We start from the raw sequence: 20,085 nt of genomic DNA on the forward strand, positions 1-20,085 counted from the left end.
GTACCATAATAAAGACAAAGTCACAGTGATGACACAGTAACTCTTCATTATGAGCTGTCTCATTAATACATTTTAAAAGCATGATTTTGATTATCTGATTCCTGTGACATGTAAGCATTTTGATTTTTAAGTCTTTATTACTTAATTGTTTTCCTGGTGCAAATGGGCTTCTCTAGTATTATTTACAATGACAAAGCGAAGGCGAGGGCAGCTGCTGCACAAACTTTTTGAATGCTGGTCCTCCTGGACAAAAAGTGATCTTATAATTGTATAAAACAGTTTAGGATACTGGCTGTTATAGTCAAATGTAATGGAGACACGTGGTGCAGATGGTTAAGCACAGTCATTTTCACACATGTACCATTCTGGTGACACAGCTCTGAACTTCCGGTGTTTGCAGGCAAGTATTGAAATTTAGATGGCAGGAAGTCATTAAAAACAATTATTTCAACCCCAGTTATCAATTAATGCAGAAAGCATTAAATAAATACACCTCCAACAGATTCTACTGCAAAGCATCCCACATGTCTCATCTTTTAGCTACAGCCTTGTTTTAGCCTTTCAAAACAGTATTACCAATAAATTGTGTAAATGGCTAAAATGCTTCTGAATGCTCTCAGTGACCTGCAAGAGTAACAACAGCAACACAACATGTTGTCACATGATGGAGAATATTAACAATTTTACAACAGAGAGCGAAGCTGTTGGTGCAGAAAACAAGTGCCTTAAATTGCTGAAATACAAATACAACTTTATTACATTTTGTAACCTGACAACGTTGCCTGTAATGTTCAAATTGTAGTTGGATTTTGTTGTTGGATATCTAAGACTCAAATATTAAAGTTATACACTGTGCACTGTCCCACTCTGTCCCACTCTGTCCACTTCAGAGAAGCATCTGATGCTCAGACAATGTTCTCCTCACTGACAGTCATCTAGAAGCTGATGAGGAAACAAGGTACCAGCATCTGCAAACATTATTGCCTGTTGCAGCTATGACAACAAAATACTAAGAGGAAGTGGTTTTCAGAGCCCTGCTGTTGAGCTGCTACGCCAGCAGATCCTTAAAGGCTGCGATTCACAGATTCACCCAGATAACGTGAGCTTTTGTAATACAGACTGTGCTATTCAGCACGGGTTTACAACAGATCACCTCTCATTCCGAGCTATTGGCTTATCTGACGTTCTTTCTCTGACATCGATCTCAGTCAGAAATGATTTTCTTAACAAGTTGGATCAGTTGGCTGTGATTTTTAACAGGAAAGCACTTCACATTCATGTAGAAAACTTAAAGATTTGGTGCATTCAAATGCATCTAATAGCACTTTTGGTTTTGATTGAACTGCCTTTAAAGCTTGGATTTTTAAACACAGCATCTTCTCCTCTTCCTCTTCCTCTCCTCAACACCATCAGTCTTTCTTGCAGGAAACTTTCTGCATTATTTATGTAGACACTCACATTTGTTATTTTTCTTTAACCCAGATGCCGGTAACGAATATGAGAATTGTCTATTTATTTTCAGTCTGCACAAACACTTCTGCCACATCTGAAACGTGACTCACAACTAGGAAAAGCGAAATAAGTACAGCCTGGGAGTGAAGAAACATATTTTAATTAAACCTTTGTGTCACATGTTCACAGGATATTTCAGCCACATGAGCACCAGCAGTACAGTAATCTGACAACAAAAACTTTTAACAGTGGAGAGTTACAAAGATTGCAATACTTCAGTCAAGGTTAAAGCCAGGAAGTGTGTTAGGACAAAATCAACTTTTACAGAAGAAAAACTCCAGCTACCTCCAGTCCACAAAAATCTCTCTTGTCCTCTCACATGAGCACACACACTTTGTGCAAATAGGAGAAACTTAGACTCCCTCCAACCACCAGCGGGAAATGATCAGAGCCGCTGAATCTTGGTTAAATACAATATGTGTGCAGAATGTGGCCCATAAGGCAACACGAGGCACGGTTTGAGGCAGAAAATGTGGTTTCAGGCTGACAGCTGTGACATGTACGGGAGGCTCTGTTTCAGTCAGTCAGTGGAGCGGTGGTTGCACCATCTTGTCGGCCCTGATGAACGAGGATTGGTGATGGCGGTGACGAGAGGCAAAGTCAGCGTTTTCCTGCGTTAGCTGCTTGGTTTTCAGCCCGATGCCAGACAGAGAGGGCGTGACCACCATCTCATCCCGAGGAGATCCTTTCCTCCTGAGATGGTAGGGAAACAGTATGGAGACACAGGTAGCAGGTCACACTGTACAGAGAACATTTCTCATCGCACATTCTCTGACTTACAAATACAAGAACCAACAGATTATGAGAAGCATGAACAGTTACTTTAGTTTCAGTCTGTGCTGGACAGATAATATAACTTGAAATTTCTTTGATGAATGACTTCATTCAATACCTGCAAATGCTGTTCAGTGTTGCTTTGAGCCACGTGAAGAAGCTGAATCGAGCTGCAATTCCTGCAAAAAAAAATCAAACTGTTATTTTAAGAAATGAAGAAATGAGTTGCAGCACCAGCAGAAAACTGGTAAAAAATATGTATTATTATTAATAGGAAGTTTAAATTCACTATTTCATTGGTTGTCAGCATAAGAAGTCAATGCACTGCAGATCCAATAGCAGAGTGGAGAGAAACACACATCGACCACCTGTGGGACAAGTGGGTGACACTTGCAGAGCTGCTGCTCAGAAATGTCGTGAGTCAGACCGTTCAGGCACGCTGTTATGTGGTGACTTTAATGCACAGATGCTCGGTGTCCCCATTCAGCTATTCAAGAAATCCTAAGCCACAACAGCTGCCAGCCTGCCCGGCAAAAAGACCGCAAGTGAAAGTCTCAGCAATGCGTCCGAGTACATTAACCGGTCACATGACGACTGACCAAGTGTAACTAGAACCACCACCTTGCAGTTATATGCCTCCACTAACCAGTCAAGTTGCATTTACATCCATGCCTGTCCAGACTCATATATGTAGTGAAGACTTTAAAGGAATTTAATAAAAGTATTAAGTGTATTTTTTGGCAAAATGGAAGTTAACACTATATTGACATGTATGATTCCAGTGAGAGCCATCTGTGTCTTCACTTAGAGACTATTTTCACAGAGCACAGAGGACTGACAGAGATCTTCATCACATGGTCTAACAACAATCACTTAAGCTTGTGGTGGACAACAATGCTTCAAATATGGATGCTACAAAGAAGTGACAAATTGTAAAAACGTCGATGCTTCACACAGACTTTCAACCCGGCAGCACAGAAGATCTCTACAATCAGCACAGTTTCACGGTAAAATAAAGATGCTACTGAAAGGAAAAAAGAAAGCTTTTCTTATCTGGTTGGTTTATTGGAGGTTTCCAGCAATAGTCGCAAGAAAACACTCTACTGCTGTTCTCGGGAAATATGGGTGAAGCCACAACGGCCATCTCACATGAGCTATATTGTTAAAAAGCACCTTAACGGGATGTCACCATGAAGCTACGTGTCTCTAAACAGGAAATGAACAGATGGAAATCACCTATAGGTAGTCCAGGACTTGTTTTCCCGATGTAGAGGAAGAGCAGCAAGGCGACCACTATGTTTGCAAAGGCATAAACCCACTGAATAACAAACATGATCACTACGGAGCTCAGCGCCTGAGAGAAAAACAAATATGTTCATGTTGTTCTTTTAATTCTGTAAACATTAACTTAAAACGTGATGAAAATTTTAACAAAAAGAAATCATGTACAGCACGAAATGTGTAACCTACCCCGATGAGAGCAACCCAGTGGTTGCAGAACTTTGCATAGAATGAATCCTGCATGGGTTTGATTTCAAAGCTCTGGTGTTCTGCTTTACTCCCAGCACCTGAAACATTTAATAAAGGGCCAGGTTACAAAAAACAGGTCCAACTAAGCTCTATGACGTCTAGTCCTGTCTTGTCTCGTCAAGCCTGGCGTTTGATGCTTAGAGCTGATCACCTGTGCTGGGGTTGTGAGGCTCTGCTGATGAATCCTGCTCAGCATGGTGTATGTTTGAACGGCATTTGACTTGCGGTTCTTCTGCAGCCTCGGGCTCGCCGACGCCACGCTCCGCCTCAGCTTCCTTGTGAACGGGCACTGAACCCATCTCCTGTCCTTTCTCCTCTGAGAACATATTGCTGTTTAGGTCCAAACCAAAGCTGTCCATCAGCTTCTGCTTAACATTAGCCTTTCTGCCATTGCATCTACTGCTTAGCTGCTGCATGGAACACTTCTCAGCCACAGCATCAACATTTGATGAGGTTGGGAAAATCTGGTCCATGTCCTTGGTGAACTCCAACAGAGTGCCTTTATTCTGCAAACTCTCGCCTCTGCTCCCATAGTTTGGGAAAGTGGCCTCGATCAGAGGCTTAGAGCTCTGCCTGCCCGACCTACAGTGGTTGACTTTGGCCGGGATGAGGGGGTCCCTCTTCTCTTTACTCTGCAGGTGGAGGGTCATGGCCACACTGAAGTAGGAGTAGTCGATGAAGCTGTAGGTGAGCATGAAGTTGATGCTGACGATGGGCGCCAGCACGTTGACCCGACCTATGAAAATGAAGGCCATGGTCAGCAGGCTGGTCAGACAGATAGCTGCCACTGGAGTCCTGTTTGGGCCTTTCTGTTGGAGAATGGGAGACTGTCACAATACAGAAAGTGGCGACTGCACTACATATGAACATCTACGGTTCACCAAAGAGGAGATTTTTAACTTTTCAACTAAAATCAAGGATACAGTGTTATTTAATGGTTTGAGAAAATGCTCCTACAAAGCTGAAAGGAGCATTAAATTCTTGAAAAAAAAACATTTGATTTACAGAAAAATGCATCAAAGCTGAAAATTTTAATTGACTCACAAAAAGTGAATTAAATTAGAATGAAGTTAAAACTTGTGTACACAGCTTTGTATGCAGAATGCCATTCCTCCAGATTGTGATTCTGTAGATTTGCATCTTTAACCTTTTGCCCAAATAAAACGGTTTAATTTCTGGACACTAAGAAGAAACCAACACCTACAGGAAGTAAAACCAAACCAGCTGAAGGTAGGTAGATATTTGGTTTCTAATGTGCATTTAATAAAAATGAAAAATAAAAAATAAAACTCCTGACAACTGGGTTTACTAACAGTAGCAATGGGACGGTTAGCCATACGTGTACATTAGATACTTGAAACTTTTTGTTTTTTCACCACAAAACTGCTAAATAAACCTGACTCTGGAAAGCTGAAAGGCCCACGGGGAAATAAGTTCCCCTTTTAGTATTAATGCTATCTTCTTCATTTAAAGTGTCTGCCTAAATTACATTTAACTTAATATGTTAAACATGTGCCTTCTGCTCCACAACAAAGAGGAAAACATTGAGTAATTTGACTTCCACTCATTCCTGAACTGAACCTGATCACCGTTAAACATACAGGAAACACGTCTGTAACAGGGTAAAACCAGTGGCCCAACAATAATCCCGCTCTCAAAATGGACAAATTGTTTTAACATGTGGTTTGTTAGCCATCTTGCTTTCACTTCCCAGGTTCTATCACACAGTTTAAGGAGCACTGCTGCATGCCTGGCGGGCCTCCAGTGCACACAGTACAGGGAGCAGGGCCCTGCCCGTCGCCCCCTTCCTGCGTTTGTTCTGAAGCTTTGATTTGGGCCAAGATGTCTAGGGCCTCATTCCAGCCCGCTGAGAGAGGTCAGACACTGCTGCCATCCAGGGAAGTCTGAGGAAAAGTGGAGGTGGAAGGGGTCGGGTCGCCAACGTGACTGTGTGTGTGTGTGGATGTGTAGCAGCAGGGAGTCGTAACTCATTGCTGTATTGCAGTCAGTCCGGTCACTTCTATGGAGTGGGGTCTGCAGTCTATACTTAGGCAGTCCTGTCACTGTTTCCTGTTCGGTCCACCCACCACACCCCCCCATACATCCAGGCTACACACACTTATTAGGTTACAATACGTCAATCACAGCAGCTAGTCAGGGATGATATCACTATTACAAGCTTTGCATGACTCATGTTAACATGATTTATTTAACAGTTCAGTGAATCAGTGCATTTTTAACTTTAAAGATGTAGTTAGTTATTTGGGAATTTGTTTTTTTCTATGCATTTTACGTTAAAGGTGAAATCATTTTACTTTAGGACACAAAATCCTAAATTTCATGATATGCAAAGCTCACCACTCACCAGTTCCTTCAAACAAATGTGTTGTCCAGGTTTAGATTTGGGTTAAGTTTATCTTTCCTGTTGAAGGAGGCAGGTTGTGTACGCCCTGAGAGAAGCACTGCCTGAGAAGCCCAACGTAGCAAAGCCTGCTGAATATGATTGCACATTCAAACAGGAAATGCTTTATGTTACAAGTGGAATTAACAACTTCATAAATACGCAAATGATAATTTTGACTCAAGGTCCCATTTCTAGCTTATTACAGAGCTTTTGGAAGGTTCCCAGTGGTTTCACACAGTCTTGATTGATGTGCAGTTATGTGAGGGGCAGCTTGCTCAGTTATCATGGAGGAAGATTTGTTGTTTTTGTGTAAGCTCAATTTATGATTTTAATCAAAGTAGTAAGAAGTAAAGCAAACTTCAAGGAAATCTCGTCTACGTTGATTTAAAAGTTAAGCATCAAGTTTGATGCAATATGGTTGGAAGCTCTACACAAATTCCATAAGTGGACCACCGTTTGGGATTGTTTCGTCTATTTTAATGCTTGTATTATATTGTTTAAAAAGACCATGCAGCAATAAATCTTTTTAGAGCTTAGACTGTGAATGTCTACCCACAGACTTCATGAACTGAGCTAAGCTAGGTTAGGCTAACTGAAGGCAGAGGCATAAAAAAGGGATCTATGAGTTTGTCTAAAAATGATAAATGGTGCAAACATGTGCAGCAAACAATTTGTCACAAAGTTAGTCCAAATAGAAGTGTTAATCAGGTTCTATAAAGTTAATGTGACAATTTAAATAGTCATAAAAAAACACTGCTTCAAATTCTGCATGTAAGTGAACTCACCGGTGCATGAACACACACCCTCACTCAGTAATCTGCATTTAATCATGGCAACTGTAGCTAATATTTTTCAGTATACTGTCAATGTCCAGACAACCCTCCCTTTATGGCTCCATCCATCCATCCACCCACCCCTCTTCCCAGGAAGGCCAGAGCTGGGATGACCCTCTCTTGGGCGATGCACTGGAGGATCCTGGGTGCCCCGTACAGGCCGCCCATGCAGGAAGCCAGGGAGGAGATGTAGAGGCCCAGCAGAAAGAGGAAACCCACCAAGGAGACCTGGAGGAAGAAGGAAAACAAACAGAGGGTGGAAGAGGATGGGGTGGGGTTGAGAGCTCACAACAGCTACACCCAGTTGAGTTCCGCTGCAGCCAGCCCCTTATGAAAACAATGAGAACTAACCACTGATGGAGAAGTCAAGGACTTTAAGTCAAATATTGGTTAAAGCACAATCAAACTTTAATATGAGTTATTATTAACAGTAAATTAATCACAGATTTGCATTAATACACTGATTGTTCACACTCGTCCACAATGTCTTAAAGTGACTGGTCAGGAACCTTGTTTGCAGCTGGATGTTCTTGCTACTGACATCTGCTGAGGTCTGTTCATTCCCAGCAGAACACTCCCTGATTCAGATCTCGCCCTGACGCAGATGGACTAAAACACAAACTGACATCTCATTCATCACAGTCACTTCCTCTCACTTTTCATGGCACATCACAAAGCTGTGGACAGTCTGTGTGTTATTGTATGTGCATGGATCTAACCTGAGCTCTACTCTGCACAAGCTGAGCCGTCATGCCCGATCCTTCAGGCATCAGATGTCCACATGGAGCAAAACTCAGGCTCAATGTGGCCAAGAATTCAGAGTTCAAGTGTCAAACCTCCATTCAACAGACATGTAATACACACAGTGTGTGAGACTGAGGCCAGACAGTGGAGACTATTGTGCTTTTGGAGTGCTGGGATCCCAGTTTACACATGTGAATAAAAGTCTGTAAGCTCTCAATAATCAGTGCGACAAACTCACCAATTTATGACTGAGAAAGTAAAGTCAGTGATCCACTCAAAGCTATAGCCTTTAACTACAGATCTGAACGCAGTGTACAGACTGCTGGTGAAGGCTAACACTGTCTACTGCACACCATCACCAATACATCTCATCCTCATATCATACCTGATTAACACTACTGTTTGTTTATGCACTTTATTTTAAGTATTTGTCCTTATTAAAGTAATTTTATTTATTACTTACTAGTCTTACTAATCTTGCCTTTCATTAAGTATGTACCTTAGTGTCCATATCCTTTAAGATATTTCTTATTTCCTATTTGTATTTTATTTACTTGTTCTACAATAGGAGCAACAGCTGATGCAATTTCCCCTGAAGGATCAGTAAAGTATTCTGATTGTGATTCTTCACTCATTTAATTAATTTAATTACCTGCTTAGTACATCAATGCAATGGTGAGAAAGGTTTATGAAAAGAAGGCCAGAGAATGATTTGCCTGATAAAGGTCTCTGTAGTGAAACTGTATTTCCAAGTAGTCAGGTGCTTGTGTAATGTATTTCTGAAGGTTATGAGAGCTCACTGGGACGCAAAAATACAGTTCAATTAATAAAGCAATTAAAGTGAGTTACTCAGAGGCATGTAGGTCTGATGAACGATGGTTTCTGTCTGATATCATGGTTAAGGGCTGAACATGGCACATGAACTGTGGGATACACATAGTTGTTTTTGCATTAAGAAGTATTGGGAAAAGATTAAATGGACCTGTGCTGAAGACCACAAGTGCAGGTGCCCAGTATTTTTCATACGCCTGAACCCGAGTATGGTGTAAATTATCTGCATTTCCACTTGAATGTATCGAAGCTGAGAACATGCACACAGTCAGAACCTGAACCAGTCACACCACATCAACAAAGTGAGGCATCATGGGGAATCCCCTCACCTCACCCCGTCTGTTGAGAGGGCTTCTCTAAACAGGGCAGCGTGGAAAGAGTGAGAGAGTGAGGAGTTTACCTTTTCTGCTATCAAGAAGTCATAGCGCAGAGCTTCTCTGGTGCAGATGGCCCCCAGGAGGAAGACAAAGACCAGATACAGGAACCACCTGTGGGTCACCGACAGTACAACACGCAGGATTCTGAACGACTGTTCTCACTATTGACAGAAGAACTGTGTCATGACACCTCCGCTGTCTGATGGGGCCGCGCTGGGAATGCGGGAGGGTTTGTTCTCTCCGACGAGGGTGGAAAAGGTGAAGACGCCCCAGAAGGTGATCTAACGCACCGCTAAAGTAAAATCAAAACATCTGGAAAGCACCTTTCTGGGTGATTCATACCTCGAGGGAGAGACTCAAGAGTGTTACACCTGAGAACTATCATTGTTGCATCGCATGTAGTTCAATAGATTAACAAATTTGACATGTTGATGCTACGACTTAACATTTTGCAAGCGGGCGCTTTCAGGCTTCTCCGTGGCTCAGTCTGTAACGATCCATACTATTTCCGTCAATGAGCACTTATGTTGTCTTTGTTTCTTGCTATATAATTACTTTAACTCTAGGTCAGTCTGTTCACTTTTACTGTCGTCGCAGTCCTGTGTACTTCACTGTGTCATGTTTCAATATGTTGTTTTCTTACTTAAAAATATTGTTGTGTGTGTGTGTGTGTGTGGGAGGGGGGGTCGCCGTACGAGGTGAAGACAGCTGCCAGCGTTCCCACAGGGATGTTGTGTTCGGGCCGCTGAAGGTCTGAGCTCATGTTGAAGCCTGCCATAACCCCTACACACACACACCACAAAAATGTACACAACATACTGTAAAATACAAAACATATTTTTACACTGCAGCTGCAAGAAATAAAGGGAGTGTTGACAGTTAGAGTCGAAGGGCAGCTGAGACGATTCTGCACGCAACATTGGATCGAAAAGGAGACGATGGGGGCAAGCTCACCTGTAGCAGCGGGGAAGAAGACCCCAAAGACCGTGAAGAAGGTTTCTCCTGGGCTGTAGTCTGGCATCACGTTACTGCTGAGCAGCCTGGCTGAATAACCAATGAAACCATGCTCTGCAAGAGGAGACGGCAAAGTTCTGAACCTTACGGCAGGTTTGCCGGCATGTCTTCACTGCGCAAACAGTGGAACACAGTATAAACCTGTTAGCTGCTGACATGCCTGACTGAAGACTGACTAACAAAACACTGCTCATTATAATTCACACCACTACTACTGACACCAATGCTGATACTTCATTTTAAGTATTCTCAGTATTTAAGGGGAAAAACCGCTGCAAGGACCATTTAGTGGCTGCTCTGGAGCTTTTTTATTATTTCATATGATCATATGAATTTTGCCAGTTTGTCATTAGGAAATTTATTACAACTCATTCTCTTCTAATTACACCCAAAGCTGTTGTACCCTTCAGGTCAGAGCAAGCAGTTCTTCCACTGAGTTGTTCATGATTTGAGCTCGGAACACATGACAACATCTGTGTAAATGACAGCATAAACATTTTTCATCATATCTGACGCAATAAGCATTTAAATATTAATAGATTATTATGAATTCAATTCACATATGAGTCCAGAGAGAAGGGACAGAAGACCTGATCAATTTTTCCATATAAGTGTGTTTTTTCAGATTTGTTTCTCTAAGCAAGACTTTGTGATAAAGTTGTTTTTTTTTCCCAATAACATCCTCAAATTTTTTATTTCTTGACAAAAGATACTTTTCATGGAATAAAAATGCACAAATTTAAAGTAAACAAAGCAAACCCATTAAATCAACCTTTCCCCCGGTGGCCATACTGCTGGACTGCAGGCTGGCTGCTGTATTGCTGCCTGCAGGCAGCTGCAGTATGATTTAACTGTGTTACCATCATTGGTGTCAAGTGTTCAGTACTGTGCTGTTTTCCTCTGCTGATCATGGGTGAGTTTTTGCAATGCACTTCCTGGATAAGTTGAGACTTAGTGGAAATGTAAACACATCACGTCTGCACCAGGGGACTTTCCAAGAAAAGACCTGCAGTCCCAGATACCAGGTATTTCACACAATATCTGCTATAGGATTGAAAAATTTTGCTTTACATCAGTTGTAGTTTGAGGTTTCTCACTTCCTGACATAATTTAATTTAAATATTGGTGATTGACTAAAGGCCCAAATAATACTGTAATTTAAATTTTCATATTCCTATCGGCAATGCAAAAGCCAGAAGAAACTACACCTAAACTGGGATCTCATTTCTGCAATTAGAGACTGTTAGATGTCTTTTTTTTTAAATCTAAACGAATGACAATAAGCAGTGAGACACTTAAAGTATGGAGTCTACAGTCTGGACAGGTCAGTTCAGCGTAGGTCGGTTTGTTGACTGTGCAGGAGGAAAGATTGTTGTGCACTGGTGGGGGCCATTTAAAAGCCACACGATCTGAAGGGCCCGCCTATGTTACAACACCGGACATTTCCCCCTTGGTTATCTTGCGATGGGAAAGAATGTGTTCTCTCAGATTAATGACATGTTTATCCAAAAGGAAGTCGCCACCCTTTTCAGAAGCTCAGCAGCTTCCAAGTTTGAGAGAAAGAATGAGGGTGAGCGAGAGAGAGGGAGAGCGAGAACGCTCATTTTTGCTTTTGTTTTAGACAAAAGCCAAAACCTTAAGGGCTGAATATACCACTTATTCCAAGTGCACATGTTCTCCTGGATAGGAATTTAACAAGGCTGTGAAAACTAACATCAAATGGGACGAGGAGCCCAGACTCATGTTCACTCTGTGACCCGGTGAGACCGCCCTCTGTCCAAACAATCAGAATCTAACAAATCCAGGGCAGTCAGTGTCCATGTCTGCACCACGGGCTCCCCACCCATATTACAACATCGCACTCCAGCATCCAACCATGTCAGACTCTCTGAGCATTCAGCTGAGGGCGTTCACACATTTACGAGGAAAATCTCTTTCTATGAACACAAATGAATTGTTCCAGTATAACTTTTGTGGAAGCTTCCCATTTTCAGGTGGAACTACGTACAGCACCCACCTCCCTCATACAGTGCTTGTATATAAGGCATGGTCACTTCAACGTCCTCGGGTCTGCCTTCAAGCACAGCACACACAGCACACTGTAGTTGACAGTTTCATTATATTTTTCACCGCAAACCAGAAACCAATTTTGCATGTTGCTTAGTTTGAAGAAAGCTGATGAAATACAGCTTTATTTAGGAATATGCACCATGTGAGCACAACATAACAAAAACAATTTAAACGGTGCTTGAACCAGATAGACACTGAGCTCATCTACAAGGCAGGACGACAAGATTATGTAATACCGCAAGACCAAGTTGATGTTGTACCATGCCAATTCCCAAATGGGAGTGATCAAATCACAAGTGAGACTCCTTTACATAAGGCTTTTGGGGCCCATCAAGGTCTGGGGCCAAGTGGCACTTGCCTGCTTTGACTGGTTGGTAATCCAGTCTTGATGTAGGCTTGGTATTGGGTTTTAGCCATGCGAGCAACAAGGATGGTTAATTTTGATCTGTCAGTTAGTCCATCACTTTGGTCCAGACTGAAATATCTCAACAGCTATTGGATTGACTGCCATAAAATTCTGTGCAGGCATTCATGGTCCCCAGAGGATGAATCCTACTGACTTTGTGGGAAGGGTCTCAACATCCATTGAGTGGACAGCACAGACATTCATGTCTCACTCAGGATAATGCATAATGATATTGCTTTTCCCTTCATCTTAACCCCCTAATCAGCCTTTCATGTGGCACCAACATCAGGTCAAAGCTTTGTCCAATACTTTGGTTTACAGCCAAACAGCTGCAGAACTGACAATCTTCATCAACCTGAGCTGTACTTCGTGTTTAGAGCCATTTGCTAGCTAAACTAAGACAGTGAAAATGGTGAACATTATACCTGTTAAACATCAGCATGTTAAAGTTGTCATTGTGAATATGTTAGCAGATGTTAGCATGTAGCTCATGGCTGCATGGCTGTAATGATGGAGGTTTCATACCAACTACACCTTGCAATTTCTTCTTTATTTTGTATATTATATGACTGGTTGGAGTAATCAACTGTAACGTGGGCTGACTTTAATCTAGAAAAAAAATGCAAACCCCCCAAAACGTAACTCTGCTTTATGAAGCTACTGAGAAAACAGAGTCTTAGACAAAGTCGTAGTGAAAACAATCACATTTCAGTAAGTATATCGTCTGCAGCGCAAGTGCACAGGCAGAGAGGGGCACAGCATTCCTCTATACAGACTGGAATGTGTAGTCAGACTGACTGACCTCTCACTCTCCCACACTAACCAGTATAAACTGCTGTGCATGGTGAACAGTGCAGGCTGTGATGTTACAGAGGTGGGGCACGTCCCACTGGGATGATTGAGAACTATATATTACAGCGTGGATCAGAGGGAGAGATGATGTAGCAGTCTCTGGAGTAGCAGCAGGCCTCAGATCTCAGTTCCGGCCCTCTCTTTTTGTCATTTTCCAAAAATGTGGGTGAGTCTGGTTAACACCCTAAACCCCAGACCCAAGGAGCACATTATGGCTTCCTGTTCTGTGGGGAATAGGCTTCGACTAAAGGGTCTGGGACTGGGTAAGGCGTGTCAGACTGTGTTTCATCTGTGCACCACACTCAGAGGGTTTTGCGTTTGAGTTGTTTGGCTGCAGAGACAATACGTTGGCAGAGTTACCGACTAAACTAAATCTTTTGCCGCACTCGAAGAAAAACAATTGGGAAATGAATTGTCCTCCCATTAGGGATGATAGAGCACTATTCTGAGCGGTCTTGAATGTTGCAACCACGCGGTTTTTCACTTCTAACTCCACTCGTCACAGTACTGCAGGAAAGACTCGACATAATCAGTCACTTAACAAACACTTGTGGCAGGAGAAATGAGGAAACCAGGCCAGTCTACAGGTCAGACTTCATGTACATATAATTATATATGTTCTGGTCCAAGTATTAGTTACTTAGAGGAGAAATTGACCAAACTGATTCATAGTGTTAAGTCATTAAAACCAAATCTAGCCATGTTTAGTCTGCTGATATGAGGTTGGAAGACTCTAGTAATACTATATTATATTTTATACATTGCTGTACATGTATTCCATTATGTAGTTGAATGAATAATAATGAAATCTAAATCCTTCTACTCATGATACTAACACATCGTCACATTTTAGACATACATGTCTCAGCTGTGGTGTGACAGGGTTTTGACTAATGTGGGACTTTGACGGTCAATACAAATATCCAAACATTTAATTTGTTTTAATCTTTACAATAATCTTTATTGTGTGATTTGTACCTAAACCCCCAGTGATTCAATGTTTCCCATTCAAACATCTTTATCACTGAAACTGCATCAAAATCAAGAACATGTAATCACCAAAGACGATAATGCAAATAGAAATAACAATGCAGACCAATTCTGGCATGTTCAGCTTTGCAGGAACAACATTATTAATTCGAGCAGGACAGAAAATAATGACTGTTTTCATTACACATTAATCTGGACATCATTTTCTCAATTAATCATTTGGTCAATGAAATGTCAGGAAAATTGTGAAGAAATGCTCATCACAGTTTCCCAGATACCAAGGTGAGAGCTTCAAGCATCGTATGTTTTTGTCTGACCAACGCCAACACCCAAAGTTTCAGTTTACAATGAAATAAAACAGAGAAATGCCGCAAATTCTCAAGACTGAGAAGCCAGAATCACAGAAAGTTTGTCGTTTTTGCTTGAAAAATCCCAAATCTACAATTTATCAATCCTTCTGACTAATAGATAAATTGATTAATGATTCAACTCTAAATTTGACTATTTTAGATCATGAATATTGACAAATGGCCAATATCTGCCAAGCATAGTGACACCAGGCTGACGAGTCACACCTTTGCTGTGCCAGTGATGTACGATGGCGTCTGAAACCTTTGCCAAGTGTTCATCGGGGACGTGCTATCAAACCGTGACCACATGATTTTGGCAGCGGCTCCTTTTCCTTCAGGATGCGCCTCGCCGTTGAGCGCACGCTAATCTGGGCTGCTTCAACGAACCAGTGGACCTGCTGGTCCTCTGCCAACCATGAGGTCACCACAACACACACAGCAGCTCTTAATTGGAAAAACCTGGAGAAGCCATTACGGCCGGTTCTCCCACAGTTCTTTAGGACTGCAAACTGGCCTACTGTGCTATGAGGAAGGCTGGAGGTTGGGAGGGGTGGATGAGTCCAGTTTTTTCATGTTTTTTTTTTTTTAAAACACAGGCATACGAGGAGTAATCTCGGCAGAAGCTGGACAGGTACACTGAGTTCCTTGTGGTTTGCTGGGAAAAAGCTAAAGGACAGGACAGTTTACACTATGTGTGAAATGTTTTTTTTCTGTTTCTCCTTGAAGGCACAGTGACTATTTTGTGTCTGGTTTGATTTCTGAAATACTTTCGTCTTCTCACCGGACAGGACGTTGATAATCAGTGAGAACAGGAAATGTGGGGAAGGACTTCCTGAAGGGCAGCAAAAGAATACAATCTACTCAAAAAAGCCAACATTTCCTCACCACAAAAGAAAAAAACAACATCGTCTTGATAAACACTGGCAGTCTCAGACTTTGTTTAAGCCAAAGAAGAAAAACAACACTTCACAGACGTTTCTAACAAAACCAACCACTCACTGATTGCAAAAATTACAGTTCTCAGTTCTCAAGGGAGGAAAACAGGTTAACTGGCAAACAGACCATGTAGTGTTTGAGAAAGGTTGTTACACAGACACCAGTCTCAGGACGAAGTGAACGGCAGAGATCCAGTCTCAGCAAGATTAAAGACTAATACAGTCAATAATAAGTGATACAACAGCTACACCTACTGGCCTGAACAGTCATTCACCAGTCCAGTCACCGGTGGTTCTGAATAATGTTGATGATGTTTAATAATGCCTAAATATTTGTACTTTGGTTAAATGCTGCTGCTGTTTTGACATTAACATAATTGCGGGGTAAACAGTGAATAATGTGATTACGGCTTGAAAATACTCATGCAAACTATTAGAGCCCCCCTACCTGGGTCAAGGTGTGTGAAGGTGCCGATGACAAAGTCCAGCGTGGAGACGGCCAGCACAGCCAGCAGCAGCAGCTGGAGTCGGACAATCCACTTGACGCCGGCCAGGTTGATTCCCAGCAGCGCCAGCAGCACCGCCACGGACATGCCGCGCACCGCCCACTGGCTCTGCAGACCCAGCACCTCCGCCACCGACTCAGAGAAACCTGTGATGTACATGGCCCCAGCTACGCACTGCAAGGCAGGCGGCAGCACGAGTGGAGACAGCATAGGAAAATGTAAAGGCTGCATTACAAACAAAAAAACTTCAAAAACGCTCAAGTCTACCTGAAAGTTTGTTACTCACCTGCCCAAACACATACAGGAGGCCCACAGTGCCCCCCACCCTGCCACCCAGGACGGTGGAGATCATGGAGTAGATTCCTCCGCTCCCGACACCACAGTGCTCACACACGCCGATGCCCGACATCACCGTCACTAAAGCAACCAGCACGACCAACGAGACGAGCAGCATCCCGAGCAGCACGCCTGTGTTCCCCTGGATGATGATGATGATGATGGGAGAGAAGATGACTCAAAATACTGAGTCACATCTGCAGCTACTATTAATCTGCTGCATGCAACTTATCTGCAGCTGCAAACTGAACAGACTTCATAATGATGCACAGCTTGTACTACACAAATCTGCACAATATGTATATACATATAATAATATCAGTAATTCACTTCTTAAAGAAATAGTCAACCTAGTCTTGCTGCACTACACTACAGTCTGGAATGACGTGCATGTTTGGAAGACCTTCCGGTGAAATCAGGCCCATTAAACCGGGGACACCACACATCATTACTTTTGCACAATAAGTCATAAGGAAGCATGGCTCTCTGGAGAGGAAACCCCATCTCCCAAATGACAAACTATGTTTTAGTTGTCAAGTTAAACTCAAACGGATGCCGCAGTGAAGATCACAGGGTCTTTGCAGCTGTGTCCTGTGATGACACATGCACATTAAAGTGTTAGGCATCAACTGACAGGATGACACACAGTTAATGACGGTTGGAGATAAAAATAGAAACCAAAAGCTTCAACAGGGCAAGACAGAGACGTGCAAAGCACACCACCATTACCAGACACGAGGCTTGATACTGCACGGTGGAGTGGGAAAAACAGCATAATATGCTTTTTCTTCTTCTTCTTCTGCTGTGATGGATTTTCTGCTATTCTCAATTTTTTTTTGACAAAATATGAACAGAACTTGTTGGATTTTGACTCTATCAACACCAATGTGTATACAGGATCTCTGGACTGAGACGCACATTTCTGTCATAAATGAGCAAGATCAGCCGAAGAACATTGCCGCCATCAACCAAAAAAGTTCATGAGGGGTGGGGTTTAGTAGGAAAATGGTCATAACTCATCAACGATTTGTCCAGTCATCATAAATGTGGGTACATATCTTCAAGGCATGACTGATGCATTTTGAGCCTGACCTATAGGGGGCACCATAGATACCAAAAATGTGTAGCTCAAAACCCAGTAAGCAGAATTTCACCTACTTTAGTGCCATGCCCTGGGGGCTAGTATCAACCAAAATCTGAAGTGCCATATTGATTGGGGCAAGTGAGTGAGGCCTATCAGGCAATTCCTCACAACACAAGATGCCTTTGAGCAATCCTGATTACACTCACTGCAGACATCCTGTGCGACCTCCTGAAAGCACACACCGAGTTAAGCTCAAATCCGGTGTAGGGGGGACAAATGGCGGAACTTTGAGTGGGCAATTATTGAAAAGCTGCAGGCTTAGTGATGATGAAACAAGTGTGTGATTGGTGTCACTCCTTGTTAAAACAGAATTAAACTAGCTGAAGTGACTTTGCTCACCTCCGTGGAGCCTGAAAGTCGCTCGTTGCTGCTTGCGGCTTTAATTTTGGTCCATTGAGCCGCTTCCTTCTGTTGAATCGCCGCTTGAGGCGATATTTTCTAATTGATTGAGCTTGAATTGATTTCTTTCACTATGAAGCGCTTTGTGATCGGTGTCTGTGAAAAGTGCTCTATGAATAAACTGCTCTGCTCTTAAAAGCTGCACACAAATGCATTTTTCAAGCACACCTTCTGGTAAAATTAAAATAACAAATACACAAATGTGAAAATAATCTGTATTAGTGGGGAATTTAGGAAGACTATCAAAATAAGAGTGTACTAAATCGTTTAAACTGCAGGTTCTTTCCTGTGTGCACTAACCACCAGGTAGCCGGTGCGCAGGAACAGCACCACGCCGAAGATGTTGATCATGCAGGTGGTGAAAACTCCATCCCAGGTACCGAAGAGCACCGGCTCCCACACAAACAGTTTAATCCTCCACCACGGCCGGCTGGACTGCTGGAAGCCCTGAGCCAAGGAAAGTGGCCGATCAGTTCAAAGCGGTCAATTCAAACCTGAAAGATGGCTATTTGTTTGCTTTGATTGCTTTAGAAGAAACAAAGTTAAGAGCAATTGAAGGTTGATGGGATATTAGTTGACATGCTGATCCCTTTAGATAAACCAAAAGCCTCAGACTGAAGAAACACCCAGATTGAAGAGCTTCAAACACACTTAGCAACAAATAATGAATAGATCTGTTAGTGGATAAAAGGGCATTTCAGAGCAAACACCCTACCTGTGCGTCCTCATGAAACAGATCGTGGACATATGTGTTTGTGTTGGGGTCAGGGACGCCCCTCTTCAGCAGTCCTGCCCTGTCTCCCTCCTGGTCACAGGTGTGCACAGTCCAGCCAACTGGCAGGGTTTCCATTGCAACCATTCGGTGTAAGCAGCTATGCAGGTGGCCCTGTTTGCTCCAGGTTAATCATAAGTTGAATGTAAAACAACATGAAAAAAAAAAAAAGCTTGAGGTTTCATTCAACAATAAGTGACCACATCAGGAAGTTAGCTGAGCTGAGGCTGACTGTCCCGGGTAAACAGCAGCAGGAGCAGCCGGAGGACACCCGGAGGACACCCGGATACCGCAGGGTGTGCTCCTGCCACCACAGCTGATAGTGAGCCAGGAGCCAGGCTGACTTTCCTCTGACAACTAACTCAAACAATCAGTCAGTCGAGACAATGCAAGGCGTTATTAGCATTAAGCAGCCGTGATTTTTTACCAGTTCACCTCCATTTTTAGCTGTAAATTTACTATTCCGACACGAAAAATAAAATATATTTGTTTGTTACTAACTATAATGAGCATTAAGGCTATCTTGTCTGTCCTTCTCACTGATAAAACCCGCAGCAGTGCCTCTCTCGCTACTCCGGCTGTGAGGACACGGCCGAAGCCAAACGTCGTTAACAAAATTGTCAATTTTAACGTTTCCAAGTGGCAAAAGCAAAATAAACTGTAATAACTTCGTCCAAATAAGTCGGATTCACTCTTAAATCGGTCAATTAACAATACGGCAACTTTATTAAATACAATTGTATTGAATATTTGTATTTTTGTTTCTAAATTGCTCAGCAAGAAAATTACGTTTGTGGCAGGAGAGTGAAAGAAAGTGTGTCATTTTAAACGTTCATCAAAATAAGTGCCTTTTATTGGGCTGACGCTAATAAATGCCTTCATTCAAATTCTATTACCTACATTACATTACCTACAAATTACAAGGCAAATACTTAAAACGACTTTTATTTTAATGGTGTTTGGCGTGGCGCTGTCTCCACTTCTGACGCCTATCAGTTAACTAGCCAAACCTACCTTTCATTCCCTGCTGAGGAAAAGAGGAATAACCAGCTATTAAAATGGTAAACGTGTTCATTATCCCATCGTGCCTCAGTGACGCCTCCAGTCAGTGTGAACAGGACTCCCGGCTCCGCCTGCTGTTAACAAGGTGTTCTCAGGAAACGTCGACGGCCGACAGGTAACTTCGAAAACAGGTGTTGTCTCTGGTTACCTTCCAGGGTGTGTTGCCGCCTCGCACACAGATCCTGTGTTAGTTTTGGCAAGATCCGCAGTAGGCAAGGTTGACTAATGATTAAAGCTGAGAAAT

At 42.5% G+C, this 20,085-nt stretch overlaps 1 protein-coding gene across 2 annotated transcripts; it reads right to left on the reverse strand.

Annotated features, from left to right (window-relative positions):
* Window positions 1-1,654: 1,654 nt before the first annotated feature.
* Window positions 1,655-19,907, reverse strand: slc12a8 (solute carrier family 12 member 8). 2 transcript variants are annotated; one of them, XM_041951216.1, is made up of 14 exons: window positions 19,794-19,907; window positions 18,723-18,893; window positions 18,308-18,454; window positions 16,415-16,606; window positions 16,071-16,302; window positions 9,960-10,073; window positions 9,701-9,788; window positions 9,029-9,116; window positions 7,135-7,281; window positions 3,968-4,625; window positions 3,757-3,854; window positions 3,523-3,640; window positions 2,405-2,465; window positions 1,655-2,205 (listed from the first exon to the last, which is right to left on the reverse strand). In XM_041951216.1, exons 2-14 carry the CDS (start codon window positions 18,864-18,866, stop codon window positions 2,037-2,039), a joined length of 2,256 nt encoding a protein of 751 aa, XP_041807150.1. In that variant the 5' UTR covers window positions 18,867-18,893; window positions 19,794-19,907; the 3' UTR covers window positions 1,655-2,036. The 2 variants fall into 2 exon arrangements, with proteins under 2 accessions (XP_041807150.1, XP_041807149.1); XM_041951215.1 differs by having other exon boundaries at window positions 18,723-18,900; window positions 19,794-19,854.
* Between the last annotated feature and the right edge of the window lie 178 nt (window positions 19,908-20,085).

The sequence above is a fragment of the Chelmon rostratus genome, chromosome 13 (genome assembly GCF_017976325.1).
Source record: "Chelmon rostratus isolate fCheRos1 chromosome 13, fCheRos1.pri, whole genome shotgun sequence".
NCBI classification, from domain to species: Eukaryota; Metazoa; Chordata; class Actinopteri; order Chaetodontiformes; family Chaetodontidae; genus Chelmon; species Chelmon rostratus.